The following is a 15,713-nucleotide window of genomic DNA, read 5'->3' on the forward strand; positions in this document are numbered from 1 at the left end:
CCCGTAGCGTCCTAATGAAAGTAAGGTTAAGGGGAGTGTTGTTGGGTTACTGGTATAGGGTGGATACGTGGGTTTGAGTAGGGTGGTCATGGCTCGGCACAACATTGAGGGCCGAAGGGCCTGTTCTGTGCTGTACTGTTCTATGTTCTATAACAGCTACTGCGTGTCCTTGATAAGTATGTACCTGTCAGGCAGGGAGGAAGTTGTCGAGCAAGGGAACTGTGGTTTACTAAGGAAGTTGAAGCACTTGTCAAGAGGAAGAAGAAGGCTTATGTTAGGATGAGACATGAAGGCTCAGTTAGGGCACTTGAGAGTTACAAGTTAGCCAGGAAGGACCTAAAGGAAGAGTTAAGAAGAGCGAGGAGAGGACACGAAAAGGATAGGATCAAGGAAAACCCTAAGGCTTTCTATAGGTATATCAGGAACAAAAGAATGACTAGAGTAAGATTAGGGCCAATCAAGGATAGTAGTGGAAAGTTGTGTGTGGAATCAGAGGAGATAGGGGAAGCATTAAATGGATATTTTTCGTCAGTGTTTACACTGGAGAAAGACAATGTTGTCGAGGGGAACACTCAGGTTCAGTCGACCGGCTAGATGGAATTGAGGTTCAAAAGGAGGAGGTGTTAGCAATTTTAGAAAATGTCAAAATAGATAAGTCCCCTGGGCCAGATGGGATTTATCCTAGGATTCTCTGGGAAGCCAGGGAGGAGATTGCAGAGCCTTTGTCCTTGATCTTTATGTCGTCTTTGTCGACAGGAATAGTGCCGGAAGACTGGAGGATAGCAAATGTTGTCCCCTTGTTCAAGAAGGGGAGTAGAGACAACCCTGGTAATTATAGACCTGTGAGCCTTACTTCGGTTGTGGGTAAAATGTTGGAAAAGGTTATAAGAGATAGGGTTTATAATCATCTTGAAAAGAACAAGTTGATTAGCGATAGTCAACACGGTTTTGTGAAGGGTAGGTCATGCCTCACAAACCTTATTGAGTTTTTTGAGAAGGTGACCAAACAGGTGGATCAGGGTAAAGCTGTTGATGTGGTGTATATGGATTTCAGTAAGGCGTTTGATAAGATTCCCCACGGTAGGCTATTGCAGAAAATAATGAAGTATGGAATTGAAGGTGATTTAGCGGTTTGGATCAGTAATTGGCTAGCTGAAAGAAGACAGAGGGTGGTGGTTGATGGCAAATGTTCATCCTGGAGTTCAGTTACTAGTGGTGTACCGCAAGGATCTGTTTTGGGGCCACTACTGTTTGTCATTTTTATAAATGACCTGGAAGAGGGTGTAGAAGGGTGGGTTAGTAAATTTGCAGATGACACGAAGGTTGGTGGAGTTGTGGATAGTGCTGAAGGATGTTATAGGATACAGAGGGACATAGATAAGCTCCAGAGCTGGGTTGAGAGGTGGCAGATGGAGTTTAATGCGGAAAAGTGTGAGGTGGTTCACTTTGGAAGGAGTAACAGGAATGCAGAGTACTGGGCTAATGGCAAGATTCTTGGTAGTGTAGATGAACAGAGAGATCTCGGCATCCAGGTACATAAATCCCTGAAAGTTGCCACCCAGATTAATAGGGCTGTTAAGAAGGCATATGGTGTGCTAGCCTTTATAAGCAGGGGGATTGAGTTTCGGAACCACAAGGTCATGCTGCAGCTGTACATAACTCTGGTGCGGCCGCAACTGGAGTACTGCGTGCAGTTCTGGTCACCACATTATAGGAAGGATGTGGAAGCTTTGGAAAGGGTTCAGAGGAGATTTACTAGGATGTTGCCTGGTATGGAGGGAAGGTCTTACGAGGAAAAGCTCAGGGAATTGAGGTTGTTTTTGTTAGAGAGGAGAAGGCTGAGAGGTGACTTAATAGAGACATATAAGATAGTCAGAGGGTTAGATAGGGTGGACAGTGAGAGTCTCTTTCCTCGAATGGTGATGACCAACACGAGGGGACATAGCTTTAAATTGAGGGGTGGTAGATATAGGACAGAAGTCAGAGGCAGTTTCTTTACTCAGAGAGTAGTAGGGGTGTGGAACGCCCTGCCTGCAACAGTAGTAGACTCGCCAACTTTAAGGGCATTTAAGTGGTCACTGGATAGACATATGGATGAAAATGGAATAGTGTAGGTCAGATAGGCTTCAGATGGTTTCACAGGTCGGCGCAACATCGAGGGCCGAAGGGCCCGTACTGCGCTGTAGTGTTCTATGTGTCGGACTTGCTGGAGTAGGCGACCTGAGCAGGGGCAGATGTTTCAGCCTTCGCCTCATGAATTGCACAGGAGGGTCCTATGAGGGTGGAGGTCAGCCTCTCCGCTCTGTGCCTCGGTGTGACTGGGGGATTTGATGGGAATTCTTATGTTGGAAAAGGTCAAGTTTATTTTGAGGGATGCAAGTGAGGGGTTCCACAATGGGGTTTATTTATACTACATTTTAAAGAGTTGGTTACAATCAGCTGTTTGCGTGCGGGGGGGGGGGGGGGGGGGGGATTATATTGGTACTCTGTGTAGATAAAGAAAGCTGTGTGTGTGTGCATGCGTGTGTATTGAGGGTTAATTAGCCAGGGGGAAGGTTACTAGGGACAGGTTGTTAGTGAGGATTAACAAGTAAAAGGTTGGGTTAATGCATTTGTAATGAGAGGCTGTGGTGAGTTTGAGTTACAAGTTGAAATGTGCATTATGAGATAAGTGGGAAACTTGGTTTCAGTGTTGAATTTCAAAAGGGAGAGGTGACAACGAACATTTACAACTTACAGAAGTTGCATGAGTAAACAGAGGAAGCAATATTAAATTTTACTGACCCAAAAGTGGAGGCAAAATAGAAAGTATGAATTTTATTTATATTTGGAGAAGTTGAGTTCAAAGAGATGTTTCAGGACAATAGAGCCGGGGATGGTGGAAAAAAATAATTAAGGACGGATATTTAACGGAGTGGTGTGGTTGTGGGGGAAAGCCCTAAAGACCAACTCCTTTGTGTGTGAGCTGTTGTAAAAGTTTTGAATTGGAGGCAGCCACCCAGTGTTAAGCCAGAAGAGTCTTTGCTTTTGAAAACGTTTGTTTCTGGACCTCCTTTTGAAATTCATAGAAACATAGAAAATAGGAGCAGGAGGCGGCCATTCGGCCCTTCAAGGCTGCTCCATCATTCATTATGATAATAACTGATCATCCAACTCAGTAATCTATTCCTGCTTTCCCTCCACACCCTTTAATCCCTTTAACCCACGAGCTACATCTAAATCATTCTTGAAAAATTACTTTGTTTTGGTCTCAACTGCCTTCTGCGGTATCAGATTCCATAGTCTCACCACTCCCTGGGTGATAAAATTATCCTCATCGGAGTCTGAAATGGTTCTCCCTGTATCCGGAGACCACACTCCCCCACCATTGGGAACATCAGAGTGGAAGTGTTTGAGAAGTTGTGTGGTATAGCTTTATTAAAGTGACAACTCCTTGACTTGGGTAATATTACTGGATTATTATAGTTAAAAATCTATAATGGGTTATTGCCAAAAAGATAGTTTACCTGTGCATCTTTGACCAAGCAGGATTTTTGGTGGGTTGTTTTGTATGACTGTTTTAACTGTGTACCTTTAATCTTAACTGGCTTAACTATTTTTTAATAAAACTTGTTTTATTAAATTCTAAAGGTATTACTGGAGTTCTGTGCTTTTGGGGTCAATAGCTCCTCCTGCTCATTTTTACAATTTAAAAAATGGTTGATGATCAGTGAGACATTTATTGTCCATTGAGGGGCAGTTAAGAGTCAACCACATTGCTGTGGGCCTGGAGTCACAAGTAGGCCAGACCAGGTAAGGACAGCAGATTGCCTTCCCTAAAGGACATTGGTGAACCAGATGGTCTTTTACGACAATCAGGATTGGTTTCATGGTCATCATTAGGGGCAGCAGGGTAGCATGGTGGTTAGCATAAATGCTTCACAGCTCCAGGGTCCCAGGTTCGATTCCCGGCTGGGTCACTGTCTGTGTGGAGTCTGCACGTCCTCCCCGTGTGCGTGGGTTTCCTCCGGGTGCTCCGGTTTCCTCCCACAGTCCAAAGATGTGCGGGTTAGGTGGATTGGCCATGCTAAATTGCCCGTAGTGTCCTAATAAAAAAGTAAGGTTTGGGGGGGGGGGGGGGGGTTGTTGGGTTACGGGTATAGGGTGGATACGTGGGTTTGAGTAGGGTGATCATGGCTCGGCACAACATTGAGGGCCGAAGGGCCTGTTCTGTTCTAATACACGTTTTGTTCCAGATTTTTATTATTGAATTCAAATTTCACCATCTGCAGTGGCGGGATTCAAACCCAGGTCCACAGAGCATTACCCTGGGTTTCTGGTTTACTAATCCAGTGTCAATACCACTACACCACCATTTCCCCATGAGGTAGGGACCATCACTGATTTTAATAAAGAGTGAAGAACAGCATGCCAAGAGCAGCACCAAACAAACCTAAAAATGATGTTGGAACCTCGTTAAGCTATGAAACAGTACTACAAACATGCCATACAGCAGAAGCATCATGCTATATAGACTGTGTGCACATGGTTCTGTGCCTTTGTTATTCATTCATGGGATATGGGCCAGCATTTATTGCCCAAACCTAACCTCCCTTGAATTGAGAGCATTTAAGAGTCAACCACATTGCTGTAAATCTGGAGCCAGACCAGGTAAGGACGGCAGATTTCCTTCCCTAAAGTACATTAGTGAACCAGCTAAGTCTTTATAACAATCGACAATGATTTCATGGTTATCGTTAGACTTTTACTTCCAGATATTTATTGAACTCATATTTCCTGCCTGTGTGGGATTCGAACCGGTCTCTGGATAACTAGTCCAGTGACTCCCCGAATGTAGGTGCATGTTTCCACTCTCAGCATGGTTTCATTTAGACACAAATGTTCTTCCTGCCTCCTCTTTCCCCCTTTTGCACAGTCTTTTGAAAGGGGCAAATTAGGAGAAAAAATGACATCCTAGTTTGGGCATAAATTTGGGAACATTCATCATGAAGGCAATTAGATAAGCACCTGGAACTTTTTTTTAAAATTAATTAATGGGATGTGAGCAACGTTAGCTAGGTCGGATTTATTTTCCATCCCTAATTGCTCTTGAAGAGGGCAGTGACTGGGTGATTCAAAGGATGTGATTGCACTGGATGGGGCGCAGAGGAGATTCATCAGTAAATTGCCTAGGATGGCACATTTAAATTATAAAGAGAGGTTGGATAGGCTTGGGTTGTTTTCGTTGGAGTAGAGAAGACTGAGGGACGACCTGATCGAGATGTACAAGATTATGAGGGGCATGGACAGGGTGGATAGGGAACAGCTGTTCCCCTTAGTTGGAAGGGTTGGTTACGAGGGGACACAAGTTCACGGTGAGGGGCAGGAGGTTTTGGGGAGGATTTGAGGATACCCTTTTTTACCCAGAGGGTGGTAATGGTCTGGAACACACTGCTTGGAAGGGTGATGAAGGCGGATTGCCTCACAGTATTTAAAAAGTACCTGGATAAGCACTTGGTACATCATAACATTCAAGGCTATGGGCCAAGTGCTGGCAAATGGGATTCAGTAGGTAAGTCAGGAGTCTTTCATGTGTAGGTGCAGACTTGATGGACCGAAGGACCTCTTAAGCACTGTATTTTCTGATTTTCTGTGATTCAACAACGAATGCTGTATGTAGATATTGATCATCAGAAACTCTAGGTTATAATTTCTCAAACATCACTACATTTTGTCAATCCATTTTCACTACATTTAGGGCAGCATGGTAACAAGTGGATAGCACAATGGTTTCACAGCGCCAGGGTCCCAGGTTCGATTCCCCGCTGGGTCGCTGTCTGTACGGAGTCTGCACGTTCTCCCCGTGTCTGCATGGGTTTCCTCCGGGTGCTCCATTTCCTACCACAGCCCAAAGACGTGCAGGTTAGATGGATTTGCCATGATAAATTGCCCTTAGTGACCAAAAAGGTTAGATGGGGTAATTGGGTTCCCGGGATAGGGTGGAAGTGAGAGCTTAAGTGGGTCGGTGCAGACTCGATGGGCAGAATGGCCTCCTTCCGCACTGTATGTTCTATGTTTGTTCTAAATATTCTTCTTTATGACTGTCACATCATTCACGTTATGTCCTTTTATCAAACAGTATTCCTAGTATTAGTGCAACACTCACCTGTACCACCAGAGCAACAGAATCAATCCATGCATAGTATTTCAACACTGTTCAATATGGAATTCACTGAACAATCAGACACAAGCTAAAACAGACAAACCTACAGCACATCACACACAAGAGCAACAAAATGCTGTGAGCCTACCTGCTGGTGCCTGCTGTTGGAGAAGGTATACTGAATGGCGTGACCTGGGTATCGGTTAGCTTCTGCACCAAAGGGGCCTTGACCTGGGGGGTAACCTGAACTTGACATTTTTGGACAATCAGTCATTCGAATGCGGACTAGGAATTAAGCCACCATTTGATCATGTTCCTCGGAAACTGCCTGAGAAAAAAATGCAAGAAAAACAATATGACAACACTGGTCCTGGCAACACCTGGCACACCATTTCACTTGTTTTCCCAACATACCATCAAAAGGAACCAGATTTCCTCTATTATATATTTCAGGCTCTGATTGCCAGCAAAGGCATTTCTTATATACAGCATGTACACTTAATGATTCAATATTCGATTCTGGTGCAGCATGTTAAACAATCAGCTTACACCTGATATTTCCTATAGTAGATTTGATGTTCTCACTAGCACTACTTTGGTAGCTTTGGCTTAGCTCAGTTGGCTAGACAGCTAGTTCATGATGCAGAGTGAGGCCAGCAGCGCGGGTTCAATTCCCGTAATGGCTGAGGTTATTCATGCAGGCCCTGGCTTCTCAGCCTTGTCCCTCGCCTGAGGTGCGACGATCCTCAGGTTAAATCACCACCAGTCAGCTCTCCCCCTCAAGGGTAATCTGGAACTACGGCGATTTTACTTTTACTTACCTGTTTAAGCAGGTAGAACCGACCAAGAGTACAAAGACATGGCACAGTTGCAATTAATTATAAAGCAGAAGTGGCGGAGTTTCCCACCAATGGCCATCCTTCACAAGTCTGGACACCCATCTTCAGATTCAGGTAATAATATTCATGCAGCTGTCTGGATTTGACAAGCAATTTGACCAGTTGACTGTAGAGATCACTACCCCACCAACACAGACATTCTCCTCTGAAGCTGTAATTATCTGACTTTGTAACACACAGTACAGCGCATTTAAATGGCTAATGTAACTGGGTTTATAACAATTGGAATTATTTCAACAGGTTTTGAAGAGTTACTATGGACAGGTGGGGGTTTAATTTAAAACAGCCCTGATTTCTCCTCTTACCACCCATTTGTAAACAGAAAGGTGCTTTTGATTTCCCTCTTTATAAGTGGTGGCATATTTTCCCCAAACCTTCAGTTTTAGAGGATCCAACCACCTATTGATAACCCCACAACAAAGTCTAAAAATCAGACGGTCAGTTTATTTCCCCCACACACTGCGTGACCGCTGGTCCAGTCACACAATAAAATGGGGATAAGGGAAGGAAAGAGGTACAGGACAAACACCACAAACAAAATAAGAATTATTTCATGAATTTCAAGTCCAGAATCAAAAGTCCATTGGTGTATTTCTTAAAGAGGATGAAGCTGATGCAGGGTAATCCAGTTTAACAGTTGCACTAACTTTCACAATGGCAGAAGCACATGGCGTTAGATGAATTCATCTTGTAGTAGGCAGGGACATTTGTGCATTTCCTTAGATTTGATTTCCGCGGTAATCAGGGGCATTTGTGTTTCTTTAGACATAACGAGGCTATGTGTTTTTTTTGAAGACTAGAGATTTCTTGTGTGTGTCACAGTCAGCCATGGCTTCCGTCAGTGTAGCATCTTCACCCATTATATTTTTCTTAAAGGAAAGTAATCCTATAAAGTAGCTAGGATGATATAGATATATATTTTGGAGTCAATGGGAGTCATACCTAGCACAAAGGAAGATAGTTGTTGGAGGTTAGTCACCTCAGCTCTAGGACATCACTGCAGGAGTTCTTTAGGGTAATGTCCAAAGCTATTTCATCAATGTTCTTCCTTCCATCATATGAACATACGAACAAGGAGTTGGAGCAGTTCATTTGGCCCCTCGAGCTTGCTCCACCATTTAAGATGATCATGGCTGACCTGATTGTAACCTCAAATCTGCATCCTGTCTGCCCGATAATATATTCCCCCCTTGCTTACAAAGAATCCATCTACCTCAAAAATATTTGAAGACTCTGCTTCCACAGCTTTTTCAGAGATAGTTCCAAAGACTCACAACTCTCAGAAAATACATTTCTCCTCACTTCTGTTTCAAATGAATGAACCCCCTTAGTTCTAAACAGTGACCCCGAGTTCTATATTCTTCCACAACAGAAAACAACCACTCCACATCCACTCTGTAAGGACCCTTCAGGATCTTATATGCTTCAATCAAGTCACCTCTTACTCTTCTGAACTCCTGTGGATGCAAGCCTAGCCTGTTCAACCTTTCCTTACAAGACAACCCACTCATTCCAGCAAACTAGTTTGGTAAATCTTCACTAAACTGTTCCAACACATTTACATTCTTCCTTAAATAAGGTGACCAATACTGTACACAGTATTCCAGATGTGGCCTTTGCGATTCATGTACTAAGACACCCAGATTGCTCTGCATCTCAGAGCTTTGCATGAATGGATCTTTTCAGGTTGGCAAGCTGTAATGAGGGTGTGCCACAGAGATCAGCGCTGGGTCCTTAACGGTTTACAATTTAGACGATATACTTCTCTTTAACCTTTCCTGCCAAACCAAATTCATATTTTCCCACATTATACTCCATGTACCAAGGGCGCGATTCTCCGCAAATGCGGCGAGTCGTAAAGGCTGCTGTGAAACTGGCCGTGTTTCACGGGACCCGTCGCTAAGTCCGCGCGCCAAGCGTCACGCCGGCTGACGCGCACGAAGACGTCAGCCGCACATGCGCGGATTGGACGGCTCCAACCCGCGCATGCGAGGGGCTGTCATCTCCCTCGGCCGCCCCACGGACTGATCCTGCGGGACGGCGGAGGGAGAAAGAGTGCGTCCGCCTGCGATCGGTGGGCACCGATCGTGGGCCCATGCCGTGGTACTGCCGTGCCAATCGGGGTCCTGGATGCCCAGAACGGGCATGTTGCGGCCGTTTTTACGACGGCAGCAAGCAGGTGTGTTTGCTGCCGTAAAAACGGCCGTAAAGGCCTGGGAACTCGGCCCATCGGCCTGGGGAGAATCGCTGTTCGCCATAAAAAACGGCGAGCAGCGATTCGCGTCGTGGGGCGGCCATGGGGGGGGGGGGGGGGGGGGAGAATAGCGGGAGGGCGTGAAAAATGTCGGGGACAGCGGAGTATCGCGCCCCAAATCTTTGGCCACTCTGAACATATCTATAACCTTCTTGTAGCCTCCTTATGTCCTCTTCACAATTTACTTTCCTACCTGTGTCATCAGCAAATTTGACAACCATCCCTTTATCCAAGTAATTTACATAAATTGTAAACAGTTAAGGTCCCAGCGCTGATCTCTGTGGCACACCCTAGTTACAGTTTGCCAACCTGAAAAAGATCCATTCATGCCAACTCCCTGCAAGCCAGCCAATCTTCTATCCAAGCCAATATGTTACTCTATATAACACGAGCATTAAATTTTCCACAAAACCTTTGATGTGGCACCTTATCAAATATCTTCTAGAAATCTAAGAACATCACATCCACTGGTTCCCCTTTATCCACAGCACATGTTTCTTCCTCAAAGAACTCCAATAAGTTGCTTAAACATGATTTCCCAAGTACAAAATCATGTTCTCTCTCCCTAATTACCTTGAACTTATCCAAGTGCCCTGCTATTGCTTCTTTAATATTTGCTTCCTAAATATTCCCTATGAAAGATGTTAAGCTAACTGGCCGGTAGTTTCCCGCCTTCTGTCTCCCCCCTTTTTGAATAAAGGAATTACATTTGCTATCTTCAAAGCTAATGGGACCGTCCCTTAATCTAGGCAGTTTCCAAAAATTAAAACCAATGCATCAACTATCTCACTAGCCACTTCTTCTTAAATGCTAAGATGAAGGCCATCAGGACTCAGGTATTTGTCAGCCTGCAGTTCGAACAACTTACACAGTATTACTGTTCTGGTGATTGTAAATGGATTCCCTTCCATTTCCTGAATTATAATTGTTTCTGGTCAGGAGTGGGGATGTTTGTGATGATTGCACAATGTTCAGCCCCATTCGCAACTCCATGCCCAGCTGCAGCAAGACCTACACAATATCAAGGCTTGGGATGACAAATAGCAAGTAATATTTGCACCACACAAGTGTCAGGCCATGATCATCTCCAACAAGAGAGAAACTAACCATCACCCCCATGACCTTCAATGGCATTACCATTGCTGAATCCCCCACAATCAATATTCAGGGAGTTACGATTGATCAGAAACTGAACGAGAAAAGCCATAGAAATATTGTGCAATCAGGAGCAGGTCAGAGGCTAGGAATCCTGCGGCGAGTAACTCCTGACTCCCCAAAGCTGTCCACCATCTACAAGGCACAAGTCAGGGGTGTGATGGAATACTTGCCCGGATGAGTGCAGCTCCAACAACACTCAAGAAGCTTCACGCAATCCAGGACAAAGCAGTCCACTTGTTTAGTATCCCATTCACAAACATTCAGGCCTCCCACCACTGGTGCACTGTAGAAGCAGTGCGTACCATCTGCAAGATGCACTGCAGGAACTCACCAAGGCTCCTTAGACACATCTTCCAAACCCACCACAACTACCATCCAGAAGGACAAGGGCAGCAGATACACGGGAACACCACCACCTGGAGGTTCCCATCCAAGCCAATCACCACACTGACCTGGAAATATATCACCATTCCTTCACTGTCGCTGGGTCAAAATCCTGGAATTCCCTCCGGAACAGCACTATGGGTATACCTCCAACATATGGGAATTTTAATCTAAATTGGGGGGGGGGGGGGGGGGGGGGGGGTAAATTAATGGCTCTTTACTTAAGTGCATATAGCAATTGGCACAAAATAAATGAATTCACATCACAAATTGAGGTTAATGGGTATGATCTTATAGTCATTACAGAGATGTGGTTACAAGGAGATCAAAGCTAGGAACGGAATATTCGGAAGTACATGACTTTTTGTAAGGACAGGCAAGAAGGAAAGGATGGTGGGGTAGCTTTGTTAGTACGAGATGGAATAAGTATAACAGCAAAAAATGATCTTGGATCGGAAGACGCAGAATCCAAATGGATGGAGATGAGTGAAAGCAATGGGAAGACAACACTGGTGGGAGTATCTACAGGCCCCGTTAACAGTAGCTATACTGTAGTACGGAGAATAAATCAAACGATAAAAAGTACATGTAAAAAAAGGCAGTACATTAACCATGGGTGATTTTAATCTGTGTGTATATTGGGAAAACCAAATTGGCAGAGGTAGAATTCATAGTCTATTCAGGACAGTTTCCTAGAACAATATATTGTGGGTCCAACCAGAAATTAGGCTATTTTGGATCTGTGTAATGAGGTAGATTTGGTAATTTGGGCGGCACGGTAGCACAGTGGTTAGCACTGTTACGTCACAGTGTCACGGTCCCGGGTTCAATTCCCGACTTTGGTCACTGTGCGGAGTCCGCACGTTTGCCCCGTGCCTGCGTGGGTCTCCTCCAGGTGCTCCGGTTTCCTCCCACTAATCCTGAAAGACGTGCTGTTAGGTGAATTGGACATTCTGAATTCTGCCTCTGTGTACCCGAACAAGCGCCGTAATGTGGCAACTCGGGGCTTTTCACAGTAACTTCATTCAGTGTTAACGCAAGCCTACTTGTGACACTAATAAAGATTGTTATTAATCAATCTCAGAAGAAAAGATCCCCGAGGAAATAGTGACCATAACATGAAAGAATTTAGCATTTAATAGAGTGAAAAATGTGGGTCAGAAAGAACTGTACTAAAGTTAAATAAGGGTAATTACAAAGGAATGAGGGCACAGTTGGTTGGAATGGACTAAGAAAGGAGTTTAGCAGAAAAGACGGTTGATCAGCAATAGCAGACTTTTCTTAAAATAGTTCATGACTCACAACAAAGTTATTTCCCAGTGAGGAAAAAGAATTCTAGCAAGGGGTAAACCAACCATGGTTAACCAAAAGTGGGGGCAGCAGGGTAGCATGGTGGTTAGCATAAATGCTTCACAGCTCCAGGGTCCCAGGTTCGATTCCCAGCTGGGTCACTGTCTGTGTGGAGTCTGCACGTCCTCCCCCTGTGTGCGTGGGTTTCCTCCGGGTGCTCCGGTTTCCTCCCACAGTCCAAAGATGTGCAGGTTAGGTGGATTGGCCATGCTAAATTGCCCGTAGTGTCCTAATAAAAGTAAGGTTAAGGGGGGGTTGTTGGGTTACGGGTATAGGGTGGATACGTGGGTTTGAGTAGGGTGATCATGGCTCGGCACAACATTGAGGGCCGAAGGGCCTGTTCTGTGCTGTACTGTTCTATGTTCTATGTTCTATGTTAAAGATAGTATTAAGCTAACAAAAAGAAACGGGGGCAGCATGATGGCCCATTGGTTAGCACTGTTGCCTCACAGCACCGAGGACCCGGATTCAATCCCGACCCCGGGTCAATGTCCGTGTGGAGTTTCCACATTTTCCCCGTGTCTGTGTGGGTCTCACCCCCACAACCCTAAAAGATGTTTAGGGTAGGTGAATTAAACCATGCTAAATTGCCCATTAATTGGAAAAAAGCATTGGGTACTCTAATTTTATTCTTAAAAATAAGAAAAAAAACCACACAAGTGGCAAAGATTAGTGGTAAACCAGGGGATTGGGAAAGTTTTAAAAACCAACAAAATAGGACCAAACAAAATCAAGAGAGAGAAGTTAAACTGTGAGGGTAAACTTGCAAGTATTATAAAAACGGACAGTAAGAGCTTCTTTAAATAGATAAAAAGGAAGAGACGCAAAGTGAACATAGACAGCTTAGAGAATGAGACTGAGGAAATAATAATGGTGAACCAGGAAATGGCAGAGGCGGTAAAAAAATACTTTGCGTCAGTCTTCACAGTGTAAGACACTACTAACATCCCAAAATACTAAATCATCAAGGAGCAAAAGTGGTGGAGGAAGTAAACACAATAATTATCACTTGAGAAAAGTACGGGAAACTAATGGAGCTAAAAGTCAAGTCCCCTGAACCTGATTGATTGTATCCTAGGATAGTAAACAAAGTAACTAGAGCTACTCCATGAACTGGTAGTAATCTTACAACAATCCTTAAATTCTAGGAAAGTCCCAGAGAATTGGAAAACTGCTAATGTAACATCCTTATTCAAAAGGGGAGGGAACAAAAAAAATCAGCCCAGTTCGCCCAGGTGTTATTGGGAAAATGTTAGAATCCAATATAAAGGATGTAATAGCAGAACGTTTAGAAACATGTGATATAATGAAACCGAGTCAGCATGGTTTCATGATGAGGAAATCATGCCTGACAAATTTATTCAAATTCTTTGAGGTGGGAATGAGCAGGATAGATAATGGAGAACCAGTAGATGTAATAAGGGCAGCACGGTAATACAGTGGTTAGTACTGTGCCTTCACAGTGCCAAAGTCCCAGGTTTGATTTCCCGCTGGGTCACTGTGTGGAGTCTGCACGTTCTCCCCGTGTCTGCGTGGGTTTCCTCTGGGTGCTCTGGTTTCCTCCCACAGTCCGTGCAGGTTAGGTGGATTGGCCATGCTAAATTACCCTTAGTGTCCAAAAAAGGTTAGGAGTTATTGAGTTATGGGGATAGGGTGGAAGTGAGGGCTTAAGTGGATCGGTGCAGACTCGATGGGCCTAATGGATCCTTCTGCACTGTATGTTCTATAAACTTGGATTTCGAAAAAGCGTTTGATAAGGCAGTCATTTTCAAACTCAGGGTCGTGACCCGCAAATGACTCACTTTGAGTAAAAGTTCAAAATATGAGGAATAGTCTTAGAAACTCCCAAGAAACAGAAATTGAATTTGATTACTCATTGAGTGAAATAGCGACCCTCTTCCTTACAAAGGTTTCTAAATGAACTGAAGGCAAACTTCATAAACGCAGAAAATCTTTAGCACATTTCACATTTAATTTTAAAAAGCAGTATAACACTGGAAAACCAACACATCAACTGGGCAACGAACGTGGTACATGCAGCACTCAGAGTTCTAGTATATTAGAGTAAGGTATTCCCACTCAGACTCGAGATGGAACAAGCATCACTCGCAGCTAGAAAGAAAATCGCTTGTCACAAGTAGGCTTTAAATGAAGTTACTGTGGAAAGCCCCTTGTCGCCACATTCCGCCGCCTGTTCGGGGAGGCTGTTACGGGAATTGAACTGTGCTGCTGGCCTTCCTTGGTCTGCTTTAAAAGCCAGCGAGTTAGCCCTGTGCTAAACCAGCCCCAGCTAAATGTAACAACTAGAATTTATATAACTTATTTGCATAGAAAACATCCTAAAGTGCTACTTAGAGTAGTAATCAACATGGTCGCTGAGTCAAAAGAGTCGATATTAAGAGGGTCAAAAAAACACTTTAGTCAGAGGTGATTTATAAAATGGATCTTACGGAAGGAGATAGTGGGGTTGGGGGAAAAAGGCCAGAGCATTGGGTCTTTGTAACTGAAGTCACACCAGTGGAGAAAATAAGGGAGGTTGCACAAACGACCAGAATCAAAAGAAACAATGGGGAATAGTCGTGTCCAGCTAGATCTTTTAGGGTGCCAGAAGCAATGGTGGAAAATGGGAAGATAAACTGTTGCTGGAGATTCTCAGACTACAATTAGATTGGTTACTGTAGAAATAAGTGAACTTAGTGCCAGCAAATTGGACGAGAGGAGAGATGTTGAAGAAAAATGCATGTTGAAGACTGAAATCTTCCCGGTGATTCTGAAAGGAAGAGCAGAGCTGGAGGGGCTGCTGATCAAGCATGCCCAAAGCAAATTCCGCTACTTGGGGATCCAAATTGCCCATGACTGGACACGGATCCAAAATGGAACATGACCAGTCTGATGGAGGAAGTTAAAAAGGACCCGCAGAGATGGGACACACTCCCACTCTCCCTATTGGGGAGGGTGCAGACAATTAAGATGAGTGAAGTAACCAGAAACAGAATGGGTGAGGATGGAGGAGAGTTCCCTCTGAGCCCATGACACAACATCACTCCCATCCCCGCCAGCCAAACACTCAATAAGCCCGATTGCAGTAGCCACACTCCAAGCCTGGAACCAACTCCCCATACCAGCTAGTACCAGCCTCCCCGAACAGGTGCCGGAATGTGGCGACTAGGGTTTTTTCACAGTAACTTCATTTGAAGCCTACTTGTGACAATAAGCGATTTTCATTTCACTTAGACAACATTTTGGTCTGACCGAAATGTCCACCATGGCCCCTATCTGCAGCACTAATCCAAACTAATCCTCTAGGAGCCTGTAAGAAACATGTAAACAACTTATACCCTGAACACATATAATACAGAATGTGACACAAACAAAATATTTAAACAGTTTGGGGGGGGGAGGGGGGGGGGTAGTATTTAGTTGATATTGGTGTGAGGGAGGGAGGGGGAGGTTTGTAAACTTTATTTTAAAAATTGCTAAAATCTCAATAAAAATATTTTTTAAAAGATGCATTTCTAGTCAACTG

General features: G+C 44.3%; 1 protein-coding gene across 1 annotated transcript in view; it reads right to left on the reverse strand.

Annotated features, from left to right (window-relative positions):
* ncor1 (nuclear receptor corepressor 1) overlaps window positions 1-15,713 on the reverse strand; it is a 356,231-nt gene that overhangs the window by 335,685 nt on the left and 4,833 nt on the right. Inside the window, exon 3 of the mRNA XM_038814799.1 lies at window positions 6,291-6,470. Coding sequence (XP_038670727.1) covers window positions 6,291-6,416 — 126 coding nt within the window. The 5' untranslated portion in view covers window positions 6,417-6,470. The remainder of the gene's footprint in view (window positions 1-6,290; window positions 6,471-15,713) is intronic.

Source organism: Scyliorhinus canicula, chromosome 12, assembly GCF_902713615.1.
Source record: "Scyliorhinus canicula chromosome 12, sScyCan1.1, whole genome shotgun sequence".
NCBI classification, from domain to species: Eukaryota; Metazoa; Chordata; class Chondrichthyes; order Carcharhiniformes; family Scyliorhinidae; genus Scyliorhinus; species Scyliorhinus canicula.